The following is an 18,483-nucleotide window of genomic DNA, read 5'->3' on the forward strand; positions in this document are numbered from 1 at the left end:
CGAGTTTCTTACCCCTTTATGGAAGCGTCCCTTTGATCAGTGCGGCGCTATCCCTTCGCGTTAGGAATCGTGGCCCTCGGAGCGACCCATCTCTGTCCTACATTCGAACTACGCGGGCCACTAGGAAAGAGCGTACACGAGAGGAAGGGAGGAGGAGATGCTTAGAACGAAGAGCTCAGCAAGCCTACTGGTTACTTCTTCTTCCACGTAAAGGTCTTGGGACTCGTAGTTTTCCCTGCTTCGTGCTTTCCGCTTCCAGCTCTATTTTCGACTACGTTTACCATAGTGCCATGTAATTAAGACTCCTCCTATCACCAAAGGCGGACACACACTTTGAAGAAGATAGCTCCTCCCGCTCTTTCCTCCATTGGCAGAGCTGCCGCATGCTGTGCATTGTGGGTACTAGCCCGTTCTTCGCCTGCACCTCAGACGAACTTACGGGAGGCGAGGCGCGTGAGGTATCTGCTGAGGAGCTTGCTTCTTTGGAATTCCTCGCTTCTTTGGAATTCCTCACTTCCTGGCCATCGAGAACGTGGCGGGAATGGAGACAGAACTCCGGCGGTGCCTTCTGGGCTCCCTCTCCCTACTTTTGTTGCCGCTGCTGCTGTTGCTGCTGACGACAATGCCGGGCGCCTTGGGCTTCGCTACCGCCTTAGACAGCGACTTCACCTTCACGCTTCCTGCCGGCCGCAAGGAATGCTTCTTCCAGCCCATGCAAAGAGAGGCCTCCCTAGAGATCGAGTATCAGGTGAGGGAGAGGAAAATGGGCTCCTTCAGCGGCTGGGAATCGTCGCCCTTCTGATGTCTTCAGAGTTAGGAGTTCACGTGTGCATGTCTGCACAGCTTGCAGTTCAGTACCCGAGCTCCAAGAGCCCGTTCATGCGTTCAGTAGTGGTAAATCTTTTCCTGGGCTGCAAATCTTTCCTAGGCCCATGGGGGCACCGCGGGAGGAAACTTACAGAAAACTCCCTGTATGTCAGGAAGCATTCTAACTTGAGGCTTTCGTGATATTTCTTTCTCGATGCACATCCAATTTTGTTTGGGGCTCTAATATGCAGACCTGTTAACTCTGTATTCAAAGAGGCTTGTGTCCAGGTAAGTGTTTATGGGATTGCAACTTATGTTTTGTTTTTCTGTAGTTCAGTAGAGGTAGTAGTGCTGGGGCAGGAAGATGAACAGCCATATGCGGTGTTGTCTGTTGCCAAGAAGTAAAACAGCTACCTTAGCTATAAAAGATGTAATGGGATGGCATGCTGGTCACTCTGCCCCGGATGTACTCTGCAACTCTTAGCGAGCCTGAAACAGCCTAAGCCACATGGCACAGAATCTTGTGTTGATGGTGCGAAGAAAAGTATGATCATTTGAAGGTACTTACTTTGGCAGCTTCCCATCTTCCTTGCTTTGAGTTTTGCATGCAGTACCAGCTTGAACATTTGAAAATGCTATGTGTATTCACCCTCATTATCTGAAAGATCAGTACTTTAGGGTACATTTCTCAAGAGCCAGGCAGAAAGCCATGTGGTTATCATTTCCGTCTACTTTGAGGAGAGTGACATTTCATGTTTATTTTACAGAGCAAACAGACTGGCCAAATGTCATGAAAGTCTGGGTCAAACTGGTTTGGGAGCTTGATCTGATGAGTCTAGGTAACAGAACAGAGTAGTTTGGAGCATATTTTAGTTAAAGCCACGTAAGCTAAAGATGCTGAAACTGGACAGAAAAGTTTAAGAGCAAGAAGACGGAAATAAGCAATAATTTTGCTCTAGTTGTGTGGAACTGGCATGTGTTGTTACATTATGATGGTATTTTGTGGAGCATGATATATGGATGTAGAAACAATAAATGTATTAACTTGCTGCCTGATCCTATATAAACTTATTAGGACAAGGGCAGGTCCATTTTTCAGTGTAAGAACTACATTCTCATGGGCAGCCTTCTGGGCCAATGCCAGTAGTAGATGGGACCAGAGGCAGAAGGGGGTGGGACAATGGATATGGTGGTGTACAGTAGGTCATACTCCAGATGTTTCTACATCTCACCTTTCCATCCAGGCAAGCAAGAGGCATTGTCAGAGTTGAATACTCGGTCTAGCCAGAAAAAAGCATTCAAGGTTGAGGAACAGGGCCAGTGAAGGGTGCAGCCAGGGAGTGGGGCATGACTTGGGGAGAGGTCTGATGACCTAACAGAGAGGCTGGAGGCCTGCATTCGGCCTCTGGGCCTGAGGCTCGTCATCCTTGTATTAGGAAGTAAATCCTAATTAGTGCATTAGGTTTTTAAAATTGCTTTTCACCCCTTAGCTTTTTGTTGTCATATCTTACAACATTTCTTAAAATCCTAATGGTAAAGAACCATTTTTTACTAAATAAATAAATAAATAACTATAATCTAGAAACTATCCTGAGGGCAGCTATGAGAGAACTAGAAAAGGTCCTCAAATGTAAAGATGTATCACTGAACACTAACGTCAGGATCATTCAGACCATGGTATTCCTGATCTCTAATGGATGTGAAAGTTGGATAGTGAAAAAAGCGGATAAGAGAAAGATCAACTCATTTGAAATGTGGTGTTGGAGGAGAGCTTTGCGGATACCATGGGCTGTGAAAAAGACAAGTAATTGGGTGTCAGTACAAATTAAACCAGAACTATCACTAGAAGCTAAAATGATGAAACTGAGGTTCTCATACTTTGGACCAGTGGCCAGCTGTCAGGTCTCGAATCGCACAGAGAGCGACCATTTCCCTGTAATTGTAAAAATTTTCTGTGACAACTTATGCCCTAAGACTGAATGGCGCCCGTGTGCGATCATCTCTCCTTCAAATTAATCTGTACGGGCTAAATGGTCATCTAAATATGACCTAAAAGTCAAGGGAATTCTACATTCAGATGAAAACATCAGCCTCCGGCAAAATATCATAGCAGAGATGCCTGGAATAAATATACTAGCTTTTTTTCAAGAACTGTCCATAGAACTACAAAAAATTTTCAACTCTAATTCACCAATTAAATTTGATTCTTCAAGGTCCTATTCCAAGTCTTGGTTTGACCAAGAGTGCCATAATATGAGAATTCTTTTATTGGAAAAATATAAAAGTTACAGAAATTCAAATCTTACTGCAATTCCACAGGAATATATGGCGCTAAAGAAGAATTATAAGGCCCTGATTAAGAGGAAAAAGAGGACAGCCCAAGCAAAGCTATGGAAAATTCTACTGTCGGCCTCCAAAACCAAAGATGCAGTCACCTTCTGGCGCCTTAATAGAGGATGGCCCAATCAACCTTTGAGATCTGAATACCACATCCTGGTACAAACCTGGGAGTCACATTTTTATAATATTCACTCAAAAGTGCAGGAATGTGAGCCCCTTTCCCTGAAATTTCTGAAGGATGCCCCCGATTGGCCCCTGGTTTCATCCAAGGAAGTAATCTCCCTATTAGCAAGATTGAAAGAGGGTAAGGCACCTGGTCCAGATAATATTCCGCCTGAAACATTTAAGCGAAATATTGAATGGTGGGCCCCTGTTTTAGCGGCACTTTTCACGATAATCGATCGCATGGCTAACATCCCAGAAGATTGGGGCCTAGCCACTGTAATTCCAATCTATAAAAGAGGACCCCGACTTGACACTGCTAATTATAGGCCAATTAGTCTACTGAATATAATCAGCAAACTTTATGCTTTACATCTCCTTGATAAATTACAATCTTGGCTAGCACAGGAGAATATTTTGGCCGACGAACAAGCGAGGTTCAGGGGAGAACGATCCACAATAGACCATTTATTAGTCATACAACATCTGGTGGAGAAATATTCAACAAAAAAGGGAGGAGCTCTTTATGCAGCTTTTATCGATTTTGAAAGTGCTTTCGATCTGATACCTAGAACTAAACTATGGGAAAAGTTAGAGTCATCCACCATAGATAGGCGCCTGTTAACGCTGATACGCTCACTCCACGAAAATACTCAACTCCAGGTTAGATGTGATAGCATAGGTCATCTCACTAAATCTATTCCTACTTATGAAGGAGTCAAGCAGGGATGCGTTTTGGCCCCTTCTTTATTCAATTTTTATGTAAATTCCCTGGTTAGCTCCTTGGCGCAAATTCCATCACAACCCCCGTCTCTCGCTAATAGAATGATATTGATTTTACTTTATGCAGATGATGCAGTTTTATTATCATTGACATGCAGTGGATTGCGGCGTCTTCTGCGTGCATTGGCTGACCATTGTGCTAGGGATCAGCTAATTATTAATCATGCTAAAACAAAAGTATTAGTGTTCTCTAAGAGAAAGGTGAGACATAGTTGGCAGTTGAATGGCCTTAAAATTGAACAGGTTTCATGTTTCCGATATCTGGGAGTGACTTTTCATGCCTCAGGTCTATGGCATCTCCATGTTAAGAACACTATCTCTAGTGCTCGGAGGACCTAGAAAGCACTCTTATCGTTTTTTTATACTAAGGGTGGACAACACATCTTTTCTTCCATCCAAGTTTTTGTGGCGAAGGTCATCTCGCAGATGCTATATGGCTCACAGGTCTTGACTTTTCCAAAATCACTGTCCTTTGAAACCATACAAACAAAATTTCTGAGGGTTGTCCTCGGGATTCCATCATGTGTCTCAAACAACATTCTAAGAATGGAAGCCGGCCTACCTACCATAGAAGCAAGAATTTGGAAACTCAAGCTAAAACTATGGTTAAAACTTCAATTCCTACCTGTAGGCCTGGCCCCTTTAGTACTTTTTGACACCTTTCAATCCTCTTGGCACAATTATTTGATTAAGAAAGTAGCATCCCTAGGTTTCTCACCTCCTATAATTTCAAAATTGGGGTATGCTAAAGCATAGTGAGCCATCTCCCCACACATAATGGATATAGAACTGCAAACCCATTTAACTGTACCATCTGATAAGTTCAAACTCATTACTGCCTACACACGCTTCATACCAGCCCAATATCTCAGTAACCTTTCCATTGTTAGATACAGGAAAGCCTTTACTATGGCGAGATTCAACATAATGCCGTCAGCTCTCCTCAAGGGCAGATTTCGTGGAGTCCCACACGCAGCTAGGCTGTGCCCGTGTGGGATCGGAGAAGTCGAGACTGTAATGCATGTGCTCTTATATTGTACTTTTTGTCAAAACATTCGTTCTTTTAGCATCACTCCTATCGTCCAAATGTTTCCTGGTCGTGATCCTCTATTTTATATGAAATTTTTGCTGCAAGATCACTACCCACAAATCATATATATTGTTGCTAGATTCTGTGCCATGGCTATCACAACTCGTAGAACAATGATAACTCAAATGTCTACATGAGAGACCTGGCATTGGAATGTCTATTTTAGTTTGTCTTAATAATGGTTTTAAACGTTGTGTGATGATTTTTGTATTGACCTTTGGCTGTAATAATAAAATTCATTCATTCATTCATTCAAAAATTCATTCATACTTTGGACACATCATGAGAAGACATGATTCACTAGAAAAGACAATAATACTGGGAAAAACAGAAGGGAATAGAAAAAGAGGAAGGCCAAACAAGAGATGGATTGATTCCATAAAGGAAGCCACAGACCTGAACTTACAAGATCTGAACAGGGTGGTTCATGACAGATGCTACTGGAGGTTGCTGATTCATGGGGTCGCCATAAGTCGTAATCGACTTGAAGGCACATGACAAGAAGAAACTATGCTAAATGTTCTTGGAGATCACAGTTGCTAGTCAAAGGAATAAGATCTAGTAACATCTTACCAATGAATGCAGTCATTGTTCTTCACATTGTTCCTGTGGATGATGGTGAGTGAAGTACCAAGTGCCATTGTTTATAGCAATTCTCTTGGATCTAAGCTTATCTGAATGAATAAAATAATTCTAGAGAGAGATGGGAAGCAGCTTTCTATCAGCTGTGCTGAAAGACCATCTCCCTTTGACTTCTTTCCCGAACTGTTTCTATTCCAGCTGATTGTTATAAGATTCAGTTGTTTTTCCTCTCCTTTTTTTATTGATCTCTTAAGCTGTTCAGGGATACCTTCTGGCCAAAGAGCAAATTAAAAAAAATATTTAAATAATGCTATTGCCAACTGCATCATTTATTTTCTAAAAAGCCAAAATATAAAACAGGAGTCTTGATTAATTTTTCAATATCACATGTGGGGTGCCACAGGGTACCATCTTGTCCCCCATGCTGCTTAACCTCTATATGAAGCCCTTGGGAGCAGTCATCAGGAGCTTTGGGGCGAGGTGTCAGCAGTATGCGGACAATACCCAGCTCTATTTCTCTGTAACATCTGAATCGGGAGAGGCAGTGCAAGCCTTGGGCTGGTGCTTGGACTCGGTGGTGGACTGGATGAGGGCCAATAAACTGAGTCTGGATCCTAGCAAGACAGAGGCACTGTGGGTTGGTGGTTCCAGAGTTCAGATAATTGGTCAGTTGCCTGCTTTGGATGGGGTTGTATTGCCTCTGAAAGAGCAGGTCCGTAGTCTGGGGGTGCTCCTGGATCCATCTTTGTTGCTAGAGGCCCAGGTGACCTCTGTGGCTAGGAGTGTCTTTTACCAGCTTCGGCTGATAAGACAACTGTGGTCTTTTCTAGACCGGGATAGCCTGACCACTGTTGTCCATGCACTGGTAACCTCTCGGCTGGATTACTGTAATGTACTCTATGTGGGGCTGCCCTTGAGGTTGGTCCGGAAGCTGCAGCTAAGTGCAAAATGCAGATGTTAGACTGCTTACTGGGGCAGGGTATCGCCAACATGTCACCCCACTGCTGAAAGAATTGCACTGGCTGCCCTTTTGCTACCAGGCCAAGTTCAAGGTTCTAGCTTTGGTGTACAAAGCCCTATACAGCTTGGGACCAGGATACCTGAAAGACCGTCTTAGTCCTTATATACCCAGTCGATTACTGCACTCTGCAGGTGAGGGCCTCCTGCAGATACCATCTTATCAGGAGGTTCGATCTGTCCGATATAGGAAACGGACCTTTAGTGTGGCGGCACCTACCCTGTGGAATTCCCTCCCTTTGAATATTAGGCAGGCACCATCTCTGCTATCTTTTCGGTGCCTTTTGAAGACTTTCCTCTTCCAACAAGCCTTTTAAGTTGAGACCTATCCCAGTCTGCGTCTGTGTTAGAATTGCTTTTAATATGTCTTTTAATATCTTTAACCCTTTTTTTTTTTTAAAAAATGTTTTTAAAGGTTTTTAACATTGTTTTGTTTTAATGTATTTTAAGGTCTTTTTATGATGTTTTTAGTGTTTCTGTTTGCCGCCCTGGCTCCTGCTGGAAGGGTGGGGTATAAATAAAATAATAAATAAATAAAATAAAAATATCCATATAGGTTCATGTGGATTTGTCATCTCAAATAAGATTTGAATGGTAGACATGATTCACTGTAGCCATGAATTTTGTGATAGAAATTAGACTTTTCTTATATATGCTGTTTGCTTTTCTAGGTTCTTGATGGGGCTGGTTTAGATGTTGATTTTCACCTAGTATCTCCAAAGGATGAAACACTGGTGTTTGAACAGAGAAAATCAGATGGAGTCCACACGTAAGTTTAAAAAATGATCTGAATTCAAAGTTAGTTGAATCAATTTTTATGACGTTTAAGGAGCTTGATAAAAGGCTTCAATCTGGAGATCCATGAATGGGAAGAAATTCACATTTCTCTTCCCCACCCCCAAAAAGTCTTCAGAAGGTATATGGGGGTTTCTCCTAAATAGTGTGAAATGAGGCACAGGGGTGGAAGGGGGAATCTTCTAAAGTTCACCATTAGGTATATGAAGTATGTAAGTTTTCAAATATATACCTATCATAATAATGAGATTGGAAAAAAAGTAACAGCTTGCATGTGCGCTATCTTTGTTGTTTACAGAGTGGAGACTGAAGATGGTGATTATATGTTCTGCTTTGACAACACGTTCAGCACCCTGTCAGAGAAGGTGATTTTCTTTGAACTGATCTTGGATAACATGGGAGACGATGAGCAAGAGGACTGGAAGAAATATATTACTGGCACAGATCTTCTGGACATGAAGTTAGAAGATATTCTGGTATGCATATAGCTATCCTTTAATTTTTTATGGAAGGAATGGCTCCCTATACTTAGAGTTTACTTGCTTTCTTGTCTGCTACTGCTTCTGCAAGCAGAGCAATCCTATAATAGCTACATAACTATCAAGCGGCCTTAAATGATAGCAAGTGTATTATTAAATTTATATTCTGAATTCAGTAGCACATCAAAGGCAAAGGAGGGGGGCTTGATCTTATTGCTTGAATTCCAGTTGTGGCAAAATGTAATTAGTTAGGAATCTCATATTTAGCCTCTGGCCCAATGGAGGCATATTGGCAGAATATGTCATGTGCCTGGTCTTATCTTCTCGTGATTATTCCTTCTGGGTCAGAAAGTGATAGCATTCTCATTTGAACCTATTTTCTTATTGTTTTTCTCATTTGTACTTTGTTCAACTGTATTAATAAGCCACTAAGCGGTCAAGGCTGTTGACACTCACACAGCTTTCATGATACATTTTTAAAATATTACTTTAAGAAAGTAACATATGTGCTTCTTGTGTGGTAGTACAGTTTCTTTAGGATAGATCAATATGTGCAGATGCAGGCAAAAGAAGTTAAGAATTAAAAACAGGATCATGGGAAAGAACCAAGAATAAAAGGACAAAGTACTATTCTGACAGATACGAGATTATTATTTTACTTTATTACCTGCCCTTCACCCGGACGTACTAGGGCAGATTACAACAATTTGAAATATATCCTTAAAAACAATTTAAAACAACTTAATCATAAACATATATGCAGTTCTATATATTACTGTTAGTATTCCTCTTGAACAAATGCAGCTCTATGTGCTTGTGTGTTTTTGTGATGTCAGGCCTGGAGAGTCAAAGGTTAAGCTTTCAGCCTACCAGACTGGGTTATCATGTTTTCTTTCACATGTCAAACACACACAAAAATATGCCCCAACAAACTGAAATGTGAAAAAAGAGGGATTGGGAACCAAATGGTCTGACTCAAAACTTCTTATGATGTGAATGTAGATACTTTGTGAAGGATTGGAGGCATGTGGATGACTCGTGCCCATCTATCATAGCTGAATGAGGAAAAATAAATATAACCAACCGTGTTCCAACAAAGTCTTCAGTGGTCAATCAATGCAAAGACACCAAATATACAAAATATACTGGAAATATAATACTGATCTAAGTATGAAAAACCTATTATACTGTTATATAAAACTATATAACACCTGTCCTGGCTCGTTTGCACTGGCTACCTATTTGTTTCCGGGCTAAATTCAAAGTGCTAGTTTTGACTTATAAAGCCTTACACGGCACGGGACCACAATACCTAGTGGAACGCCTCTCCCGATATGAATCTACCCGCTCACTACGTTCAACATCAAAGGCCCTCCTCCGAGTCCCGACCCACAGAGAGGCTCGGAGGGTTGTAACAAGATCCAGGGCCTTTTCAGTAGTGGCCCCCGTACGCCTGGCACCTACACTTTTATCTTTTCGGCACCAGGTTAAAACCTTTTTATTCTCCCAGGCATTTTAACTTAATTTATTTTTTAGCTTTCAATTTATACCAGGCTGTTTTACTGTTTAATATGTATGCTTTTTACTGACCTTTGTAATTTTATTGTATTTTACTCTATGTTGTACACCGCCCTGAGAGCCTTTTGGCTGTGGGCGGTATAGAAATCGAAATAAATAAATAAATAAATAAAAGGCTTACTGTTCTAAAACTAGTATTTTGATCTTTATTAGGAATCGGTCAATAGCATGAAATCCAGGCTAAGCAAAAGTATCCAGATCCAGACACTGCTCAAAGCATTTGAAGCTCGTGATAGAAACATACAAGAAAGCAACTTCGACAGGGTAAACTTCTGGTCCATGGTCAACTTGGCAGTTATGGTTGTGGTGTCAGCTGTTCAAGTGTACATGCTGAAGAGTCTTTTTGAAGATAAGAGGAAAACTAGAACTTAATACTATAGTGTCATAATAGCAATAAACAGAGGGAAATGCAATACACTGTTACAGAAAAGGATGTTTCTTCCCAGCTTGTTTTGAATGAACAATATTTAACATTCATATGTGACTTTTTAACGTGAGCAGAATGCTTCTCTTTGCTCCAAGAAATTGCAACAACTCAGATTTTTAGATGATGCATAACTTGTCTGAATCTCCTCAGCCATCTGTATTGCATAGAATTAGTGGAGCAAGTTCAGATTTTTAATATTGGGTATGTCTTAATGACAGTTGTCCTAAAGGTAAGGTTTTTAAAAAACAAAAAACTTTGATTCATGAAGTTATGAATTGAATTGTGTATTCAGTATTTGAGTCCATCTGACTGGGAAACGTCTGTTAAATTTGTTATGGGCAAGTCAGCCTGTTTCAGTGCATATAAGTGAAGATTCTTGTGCCTTATTTGTAGTAATTAACAAAATTCAAGAGAAATTAACTGGCATCTAAAACATGGTGTTTATAAACTCTTGTTCCTCACTTTGTGAATTAAGCAGTCCTCTGACATAAATTTCATTTTCAGTAATGCTATAACAAGATCAGAATCTTTAAGCCCTATACAGCAGGATTATTGGTACAACAGCATTGACCTTTTGTCTAAACTGCACAGCTAGTATGCCAAATTCAGAGTAGTATTTTTAAATTAGTCTTCATGATTAAAATAATCCCCTCTGGATTATTTATGTAACATGTTAACCCTTCAAGTGCCTAGGTATACTAGCAACCCAATGTTTAGGCCATGGGGCCACATGTGTACACACTTGTAAATAGATTCTCATTATGCACAATTTAGCTTTGGAGATTTGTTGAATCTATCTTTTACTCTGCCCTATAAATTAATACATTTGAGTTTTTATATACAGGCACATTTATGAGTGCCAAACCAGCTTTACTTATAGCACTTTCAGGGGTGGCCAACCTGCGGCCTTCCAGATGTTGGACTTTTTAGCCTCAGCCAGCATGTCCAATGGGTAGGGATAATGGGAGTTTTAGGTCAGTAACATTTCTGTCCTAGAAATCCAGTTGTGAGCATGGTAAGAATGGCGATAATGCCCCACTTACTAAGCTCAGGTTTTCATGTTACCTACAGGGAACAGGGTTAAATACTTGGTTTAATTTCTAATCCAAATTTTACCTGTAAAAAAAGAGGGGTTAGTTACTTCAAATTGGACAGAAGGGCTTGTTGAAATCTGTCAGTCACATACTGGTTTTCTTGATCTTGGCATGTGTGGTATTAAACCTGCATTTTTGACAACTTGTTGAAATAACTGCTGTACGATAATCACTGAAATTGACTTCTTGCTGAATGGAAATTTTCTTTGTGTTTAAAAGTAAAATCTCATGTTAAGCCTTAGCTGGAAGCTTGTTCCTAAGCTTGCCATTTAAAAATAGTACAAGAACCGACACTGGATCATTTCAATGCTAGAAGCAAATCCTGTTAAATTCATTGAATTTGCTTCCTAAGTTAAGGATATTAAGCTGTGCAGCATAAGCTTCCCAACTTTGTTTAAAGTAGTTAACTGTTGCTCTTCAAAATGCTGTGCACAGCTGTATTTCCTTGGGGAAGAAATAGCACACATCCTCTATGTGCAAATTTGGATGCTGGGAGTAAACTCCATGGCTGCAATCCAGCAAACCTGGATGTGCCAAACTGATTCCTGAATGCCACGATTAGTAATGCTGTGCTACTTGCTTTTCACATAAAAATACTTCTGTTTAATACTTCAGAAATAACTTCAGATGCTAAAGCGGACCTGAAGGTACTCATTTACTTCTCAGTATGCTAAACAGCCCATAAGTATGGAGGTGTATGTAAAAAAGTCTCTTTAGAATTAAATTTAGCTAAAGCTTTTGAGCCAGCAGGTAATATAATTCTCATAAACATGATTTTTAACCAGTATTAAAGTGACAGTTGCTAAAATATCCAAGGACTAATTTAGAGATGATACACATATGCCACAAAGTAACACCACTGTGTCTAATAAATGTTTTTCTGTTTTACTTACATGCACAAGTTCTTATCTGAACATATAAAGCATACTAAGTCATAAACAGCAGACTAAGTAGTTCTTAACTTTTGGCCCCCTTCTATGTATATTCACTTGCATCCATATGAATATTCTTATACACCGATCGGTCAAATAACTGGGCTGATTTAAATTAGCACTGCTAGCATATAAGTGTCAGTTTTGAGGCTAGCTGTAGCTATCTACTAAATATTAGTGCTGCAAGCAGGGTAAGAAGAAAGCCTTAAAGCTGATTAGATGAGGAAATGCTTTGCAGTTTAAGGCAACTCAGGTATTGAATATGAATATGCCATGTAAATGTGGATAGTAGAGTTCAAAAGATAAATACCCTTAGTTTATAAGGACTGTAATGTTAAAAAAAATCTTTACCAAAAAGCTGTGACTAAGCATTCTACCTCTCATGTTATGCTACTACTAATTGGCCTGTCCATTGCCCAGTTCGGGCTTCCAACAAAAATCTGAAATGCCTATGAAATAGGGTGATATCCAACTACCATACTTAGTAGACCATTTAAAATTAATGGACTTAACTTAGTCATGTGTATATGACTTTGTCAGATAGCAGTAGTTTGGTATAGGGGACTTAACAAGTTTGCCTACTACAGCACTCATGATTGCATTGTATATTTTCATAATGAATAGCGTGTGCAGCTGTGCAAATAAATGGAATGGGTTAAATGGCTAACTTAGTAAAGGAATATTAAATGTAATGCAAACGTATTCAGTGTTTATAGCAATAAGACACATGAAATTCAAAGTATATTTTTCTTCAGGAGAGTGGATATACTTGCCGTGGTTAGACACTAATGTGAGCAGCCTACTTATTAATAAGTACTACAAACATAGTTTATTCATTATACAACTTGCTGTATAAACTTTGGCATTCTACTGTACAGTATCAATTTATCCCAGTTTAACAAGACTACAAAATAGTTTTTATCAAGCTAAAATGCAGATATACATGATCATTTATGCTTGTTTTATAAGTATCAGGTAAGCATGCTTTTTAGTTTCTAGCATAATCTTACACGTCTGTTCAAAATTGAGTTGCATTGAATTCAATTGAGCTTATTTCCAGGTAAGCCTTTGACTGCAAATACAGTAGGGCCCCTCTTCTATGCGCCCCGCTTCTCGGTGTTCCGCTAATATGGCACCAGCGGGGCGATCAGCTGGAGGGGGGCTGGAGCTCCCCAAGCTCCAGCTGATCTTGCCAGAGGAGGGGAAGATCAGCTGTAGATCTTCTCAGGGGCGATCAGACTCCCGCACTCCAGCTGATTGTGCCGGAGGAGGGGAAGATCAGCTGTCTTCTGGCACGATCAGACTCCCATGCTTGAGCTGATCGCACCGGAGGAGGGTCTGGCGCGATCAGCAGGTTAGGTTCAACCCACACGCTACAGCTGATCCTCTTTTGGGCGGTTTTCAGTTTTCAGCAGGGGTCTGGAACCTAACCTGCCATATGAGTGCGGCCCTACTGTACTACTGCCTCTGTTCCAGCAGAGTGCCACTAAAACAAAAGGGTAACTGTTGATCCCTTGCTGCTAAAAACACAGGCCAATCCTGGTAAAGCAGCATGAAGAACTGGCTTCAAATCACTGATAAATCTTTACATTCCCTTAGTTTTACAATTGGAATTGGCTCTTTTGTAACGTTTTTAGAGCAAGAAAGCATTAGAGGCTGCTTCTGCACACAGAAATGCTATAGAGATTGCTTTTATATTATACTTTTTATAGAAACTTACTTTTTATTATGCAAGCACAGCTGAGCTTTCAAACAAATGAGTGGACTGTGCTACTTCTGATTACAGCTTATATGTACTATTGTATAGAGGATATATAATGTTATACAAACATTGTATACCCTCTAAAATACTCTGCATGTAGACCACTAGGTCCTCATCTGAGAGAATCAGGTCTCTGTCTTTCTAGCTGGGGTGTAAAGAGGCACTTTATTTTAGATAGTAGTAATGCTTATGAGCAGTTTAGAGTAATTCATAGACCATACAAATTCAGAGCAATTATTATATCTGGTATGAGGTATTCCAAATACCTTAAACAAGATAAATGTGGAATAGCCATAGCAATCCAGGCATGTCAAGTTTAGTGTTAAGTAATGACTCTGCATTATTAACAAAGCTGTTTTCAGTACAATATTAGAGAACTAGTTAAAACACTATAAAGCAGTCTTGCGCATAACTCACTGGTATCTATCCACAGCAAGGATACTTGGCAATATAAAGTTCCTGTGCCATTATTTCTTCTGTCTTATACTGTTGTTCAGTAAAGCAAGCTATGAGACTCACAGACAGGGATTTTTAGTGAGAGAAGGAAACCTGCAATAAACGGGTTAAGCAGAGCAGAACAGAGCGCCGGGTTTGTCAAGGTCAGCAGCCGGTTGGCAAGTAGATAAGAAGGAACTTGCAGAAGCTCTGGTGTGGGGGAAAGTAGTTTGGAGTGAGAGAACTGTGCTTTAGTATTTTGTCAGTAAAGACTCTTACAAGAAACTTGCCTGGCCTGGCTTATTTACTGATCTATGCGTCCCAAGAATTTCTTACTTGTATGATCTCTATACGCACACACCGACAGGGGTTATGGGCCCAGCTTATCATACAAAGTAAGGGGTTCAAGTGACGTTGCTGCAGAGAAAAGAAAGTGCAAGAAAGAGGCAAGTAAGAGTGGACAACATGGCTGTAAACCTGTCATCCGGGATGCTGATGGAGAGACTGAATGCTGTAAACTACTCCAGCTGGAAATGGAGAATGAGAGCAGTTCTGATTAAAGAAGATTTGAATGATGTCGTAGAAAACCCCCCTCCGGCAGCTCCTTCAGCAGCGTGGACGAAGAAAGACGAGAAAGCGAAGGCTTTTATTACTCTGGGGCTGTCTGATTCTCAACTGTTGCTGGTGAGTAATGAGCCGACAGCTAATCAAATGTGGGAGAAGCTAAGGGCCGCTCATGTGCAGCAAACCGCAGGGAGCCGGCTGTGTTTAGCACGGAAACTTTATCAGATGCGTTTTACAGATGAAGTGACTATGACAGAGCATCTGGCTGAATTTCGTAGATTGTTTGCTGAACTTCAAGAAAGGGGTGTGCATCATAGTGACATTCAGATGGTCTATATACTGTTATCTTCATTTGATCGAAACTGGGATGTAATGGTCTCGAGCTTAGAAACTTTACCAGACGGAACTTTAAATTTGGACTTTGTAGAACAAAAACTTCAACAAGAATGGAATAGGAGACAAGAGAGTAAGAAGACTGAATTAAAAGAGACTGAGGCTGTACAACAACAACAATATCAGAAAAAGGCAAGAGAATAAAATATGTTATTTTTGTGGGTCCCGAGGACATATACAGAGACATTGTTTAAGTAAGAAGAGAAATAACAGGGACTTTGGACGTCAGAGAACAAGCGTGCACTTTATTACTAAGGAGGACAATAAACTAATTAACTCTAAATGGCTGTTAGACAGCGGGGCGTCTAATTGCCTGATCACAGACTCTAGTTTATTTTACACATCAAAGCCAGTGCAGGAGAACATTTATCTGGCTGACGGATCGACTCAGGACACAATTGCAAGAGGCACGCTCAAGTTAAGTAATTTGGGAACTATATTGACAGATGTGTTATTAGTTTCTGGTTTAAAATATAACATTCTATCGGTACGAAAACTAGCTCAAATAGGTTGTAAAATTACATTTGAAGGGGATAGATGTTTTGTGCGAAAAGATGGTGAAATCTGTATGCAAGGGAAATTACAGAACCAAATGTTTATGGTAGAGAGCAAGCTTGGTGAACCAAAATATGTCAAAAATGGTGCATTCATAAGACAGGTGCATGATATTAAACAAGCTGATGTGAAGAAATGTGCTGTAGAACAACCATCCCAGGAGGCCGTTTCAGCCTCAATCAATACATCAGAAGATCCCTCTAATTTGGCGGATATTGCTCAATTACCTCGTGCTGAGCAAGAAAAGTGGAAGGCTGCAATGCAAGAAGAACTAAATGCCATAAAGAAAAACCAAACATGGTCACTATGTACATTGCCAGAAGGAAAAAAGGCTGTGGGATGTAGATGGATATTTAAGAGAAAAAGGAATAGTGCAGGTATAGTCACAAGATATAGAGCCCGCTTAGTAGCGAAGGGCTACACTCAGATTTATGGCACTGACTATGATAATGTGTTTGCGCCTGTAGTAAAATTCGAATCAATCAGGCTGTTACTAAAGATTGCTGCTATAAGTCAAATGCAGGTGTTCCATTATGATATTAGCACTGCCTTTCTTCATGGAGTGTTAACAGAAGACATTTACATGGAACAGCCAGCAGGGTTCCCCGAAACACCAGCCTTAGTTTGTAAATTACATAAATCATTGTATGGCTTGCGTCAAAGTGCGAGGTGCTGGAACACGCGATTGGATGAAGTGTTAAAAGATATGGGTTTTTCCAGATGTGTTGCTGATATGTGTGTGTATGTGAAAAGCATAAATGGCAAGAAAACGTATTGTGCTATTTATGTTGATGACATTCTGTTTTTTTGCCCGGGAGAAGCAGAAGAAAGACAGTTCTTTGATAGCTTACAACAGCAAGTGGACACAAAGCGCCTAGGGCCAGTTGCACAATATCTAGGAACAGAAATAATACGCACTACTGATGGTGGTTTTGCCCTATTGCAGACAGGGAAGATCGATAGTCTGCTAGAGACTTGTGGCATGAGTGAATGCAATCCTGTGAGTACACCAATGACAGTTTCATTCCAGCAAGAAGAATGCAACAAAGCATATGAAAAGCCAGATTTATACAGACATGTTATAGGGAAACTGCAATTCCTTGTAAAGGTATCTAGGCCAGATATATGCAATGCCGTGGGCATTTTATGTAGAAAAGTTGAAAAACCATCAGAACATGATTGGCTTGGGGTCAAAAGAGTGCTAAGATACCTGAAAGGCACAAGAACAAAGGGATTAATGCTGTCAGCACAGAATCAAGGAGGCATAGACTGTTATGTAGATGCAGACCATGCTGGAGACCTAGCCAGTCGAAAATCTACAACAGGCATTATAATTAGATTGCATGGCTCAGTACTGGATTGGTGCAGCAGAAAGCAGAATATTGTAGCAACATCCAGTGCTGAGGCTGAATATGTGGGTCTGTCTGCAGCTTGTAATGAAATCCAATGGTTTACACAACTTGCTCAAGTGCATGTGAATACTATATTTCCCATAACAGTATTCGAGGATAACCAGACTTGTATCGCATTGGCAACATCGGAAGCTAACACAAAAAGAACAAAGCATATCAGCGTGCGATATTTCCACGTTCGCGATTGTATACAACAGGGAGTCATTAGGCTACAATACTGTGACACAAGGCATATGTTGGCAGACATACTGAAGAAAACCACTCAGTGAAGATAAGTATCAATCTCTAGTACAGATGCTTAATGTGCGTGATATAAATGACTCTGTAAAACTTGTATGAATAAAGAAACAAAAGAAAAAAAAACTGAAATGGAAATGTAAATAGATACTGTAAGGAAACATGTACTGAAATGTATTGAAATGAAAAGTTAAGATTGTATAAATGTAACAATGACCATGTAGTTTTGTGATCTGTGAGTCTCAGGTGGGGGCTGTTGTTCAGTAAAGCAAGCTATGAGACTCACAGACAGGGATTTTTAGTGAGAGAAGGAAACCTGCAATAAACGGGTTAAGCAGAGCAGAACAGAGCGCCAGGTTTGTCAAGGTCAGCAGCTGGTTGGCAAGTAGATAAGAAGGAACTTGCAGAAGCTCTGGTGTGGGGGAAAGTAGTTTGGAGTGAGAGAACTGTGCTTTAGTATTTTGTCAGTAAAGACTCTTACAAGAAACTTGCCTGGCCTGGCTTATTTACTGATCTATGCGTCCCAAGAATTTCTTACTTGTATGATCTCTATACGCACACACCGACATATACAACCATTTGCTTTTTACCTTTATTCTCAGCTTGTACACATAGAGCCCAGCTGCTTTCCTTTCTGCAGGGGGAGGGGGAACACTGGCTACTTCTATTTCATAGAAAGACATAGTTCATTCCCCTGCTCCAGTGCTATGACCTCAAAACATAGCATCTCCCCCTTCATAAAAGTTGATACTGGGTTATTAGTTCAGTCTGCTTGCTAAATGCAGGAATACTGTTTTTAGCACGGAACTTCTGCAGATCCACAGAAAATAGTTACAGCTGTTATTTGGAAGCTAGTGAGAATTACACAACTAATGAAGCAAAACTGCAAAGTTAAAATGTTTAAGCGTACCATTTGTAGAACAATGCAAACAAGTATTCAAACTTTCCAGCAGAATCTGATTCAGAACCAATGTCACATATAGAAGTGGATCCAATTAATGTGGTCTTAACTGTGCAATATAGTTGCTAAAACCAATAT

General features: G+C 40.3%; 2 protein-coding genes across 6 annotated transcripts in view; one reads left to right on the forward strand and one right to left on the reverse strand.

The window, feature by feature from the left end:
- CCDC18 (coiled-coil domain containing 18) overlaps window positions 1-318 on the reverse strand; it is a 51,020-nt gene extending 50,702 nt beyond the window's left edge. For 3 of the 5 annotated variants that reach the window (XM_061633771.1, XM_061633769.1, XM_061633772.1), the window contains exon 1: window positions 13-318. The gene's annotated coding sequence lies outside the window, so the exon portion shown is untranslated. The remainder of the gene's footprint in view (window positions 1-12) is intronic. The other 2 variants (XM_061633775.1, XM_061633773.1) reach the window with 1 other exon arrangement.
- On the forward strand, window positions 169-12,995 carry TMED5 (transmembrane p24 trafficking protein 5). The gene is made up of 4 exons (XM_061633777.1): window positions 169-748; window positions 7,453-7,550; window positions 7,875-8,052; window positions 9,787-12,995. Exons 1-4 carry the CDS (start codon window positions 542-544, stop codon window positions 10,003-10,005), a joined length of 702 nt encoding a protein of 233 aa, XP_061489761.1. The 5' UTR covers window positions 169-541; the 3' UTR covers window positions 10,006-12,995.
- The last annotated feature ends 5,488 nt before the right edge of the window (window positions 12,996-18,483 follow it).

This window comes from Rhineura floridana, chromosome 6 (assembly GCF_030035675.1).
Source record: "Rhineura floridana isolate rRhiFlo1 chromosome 6, rRhiFlo1.hap2, whole genome shotgun sequence".
Taxonomy (NCBI): domain Eukaryota; kingdom Metazoa; phylum Chordata; class Lepidosauria; order Squamata; family Rhineuridae; genus Rhineura; species Rhineura floridana.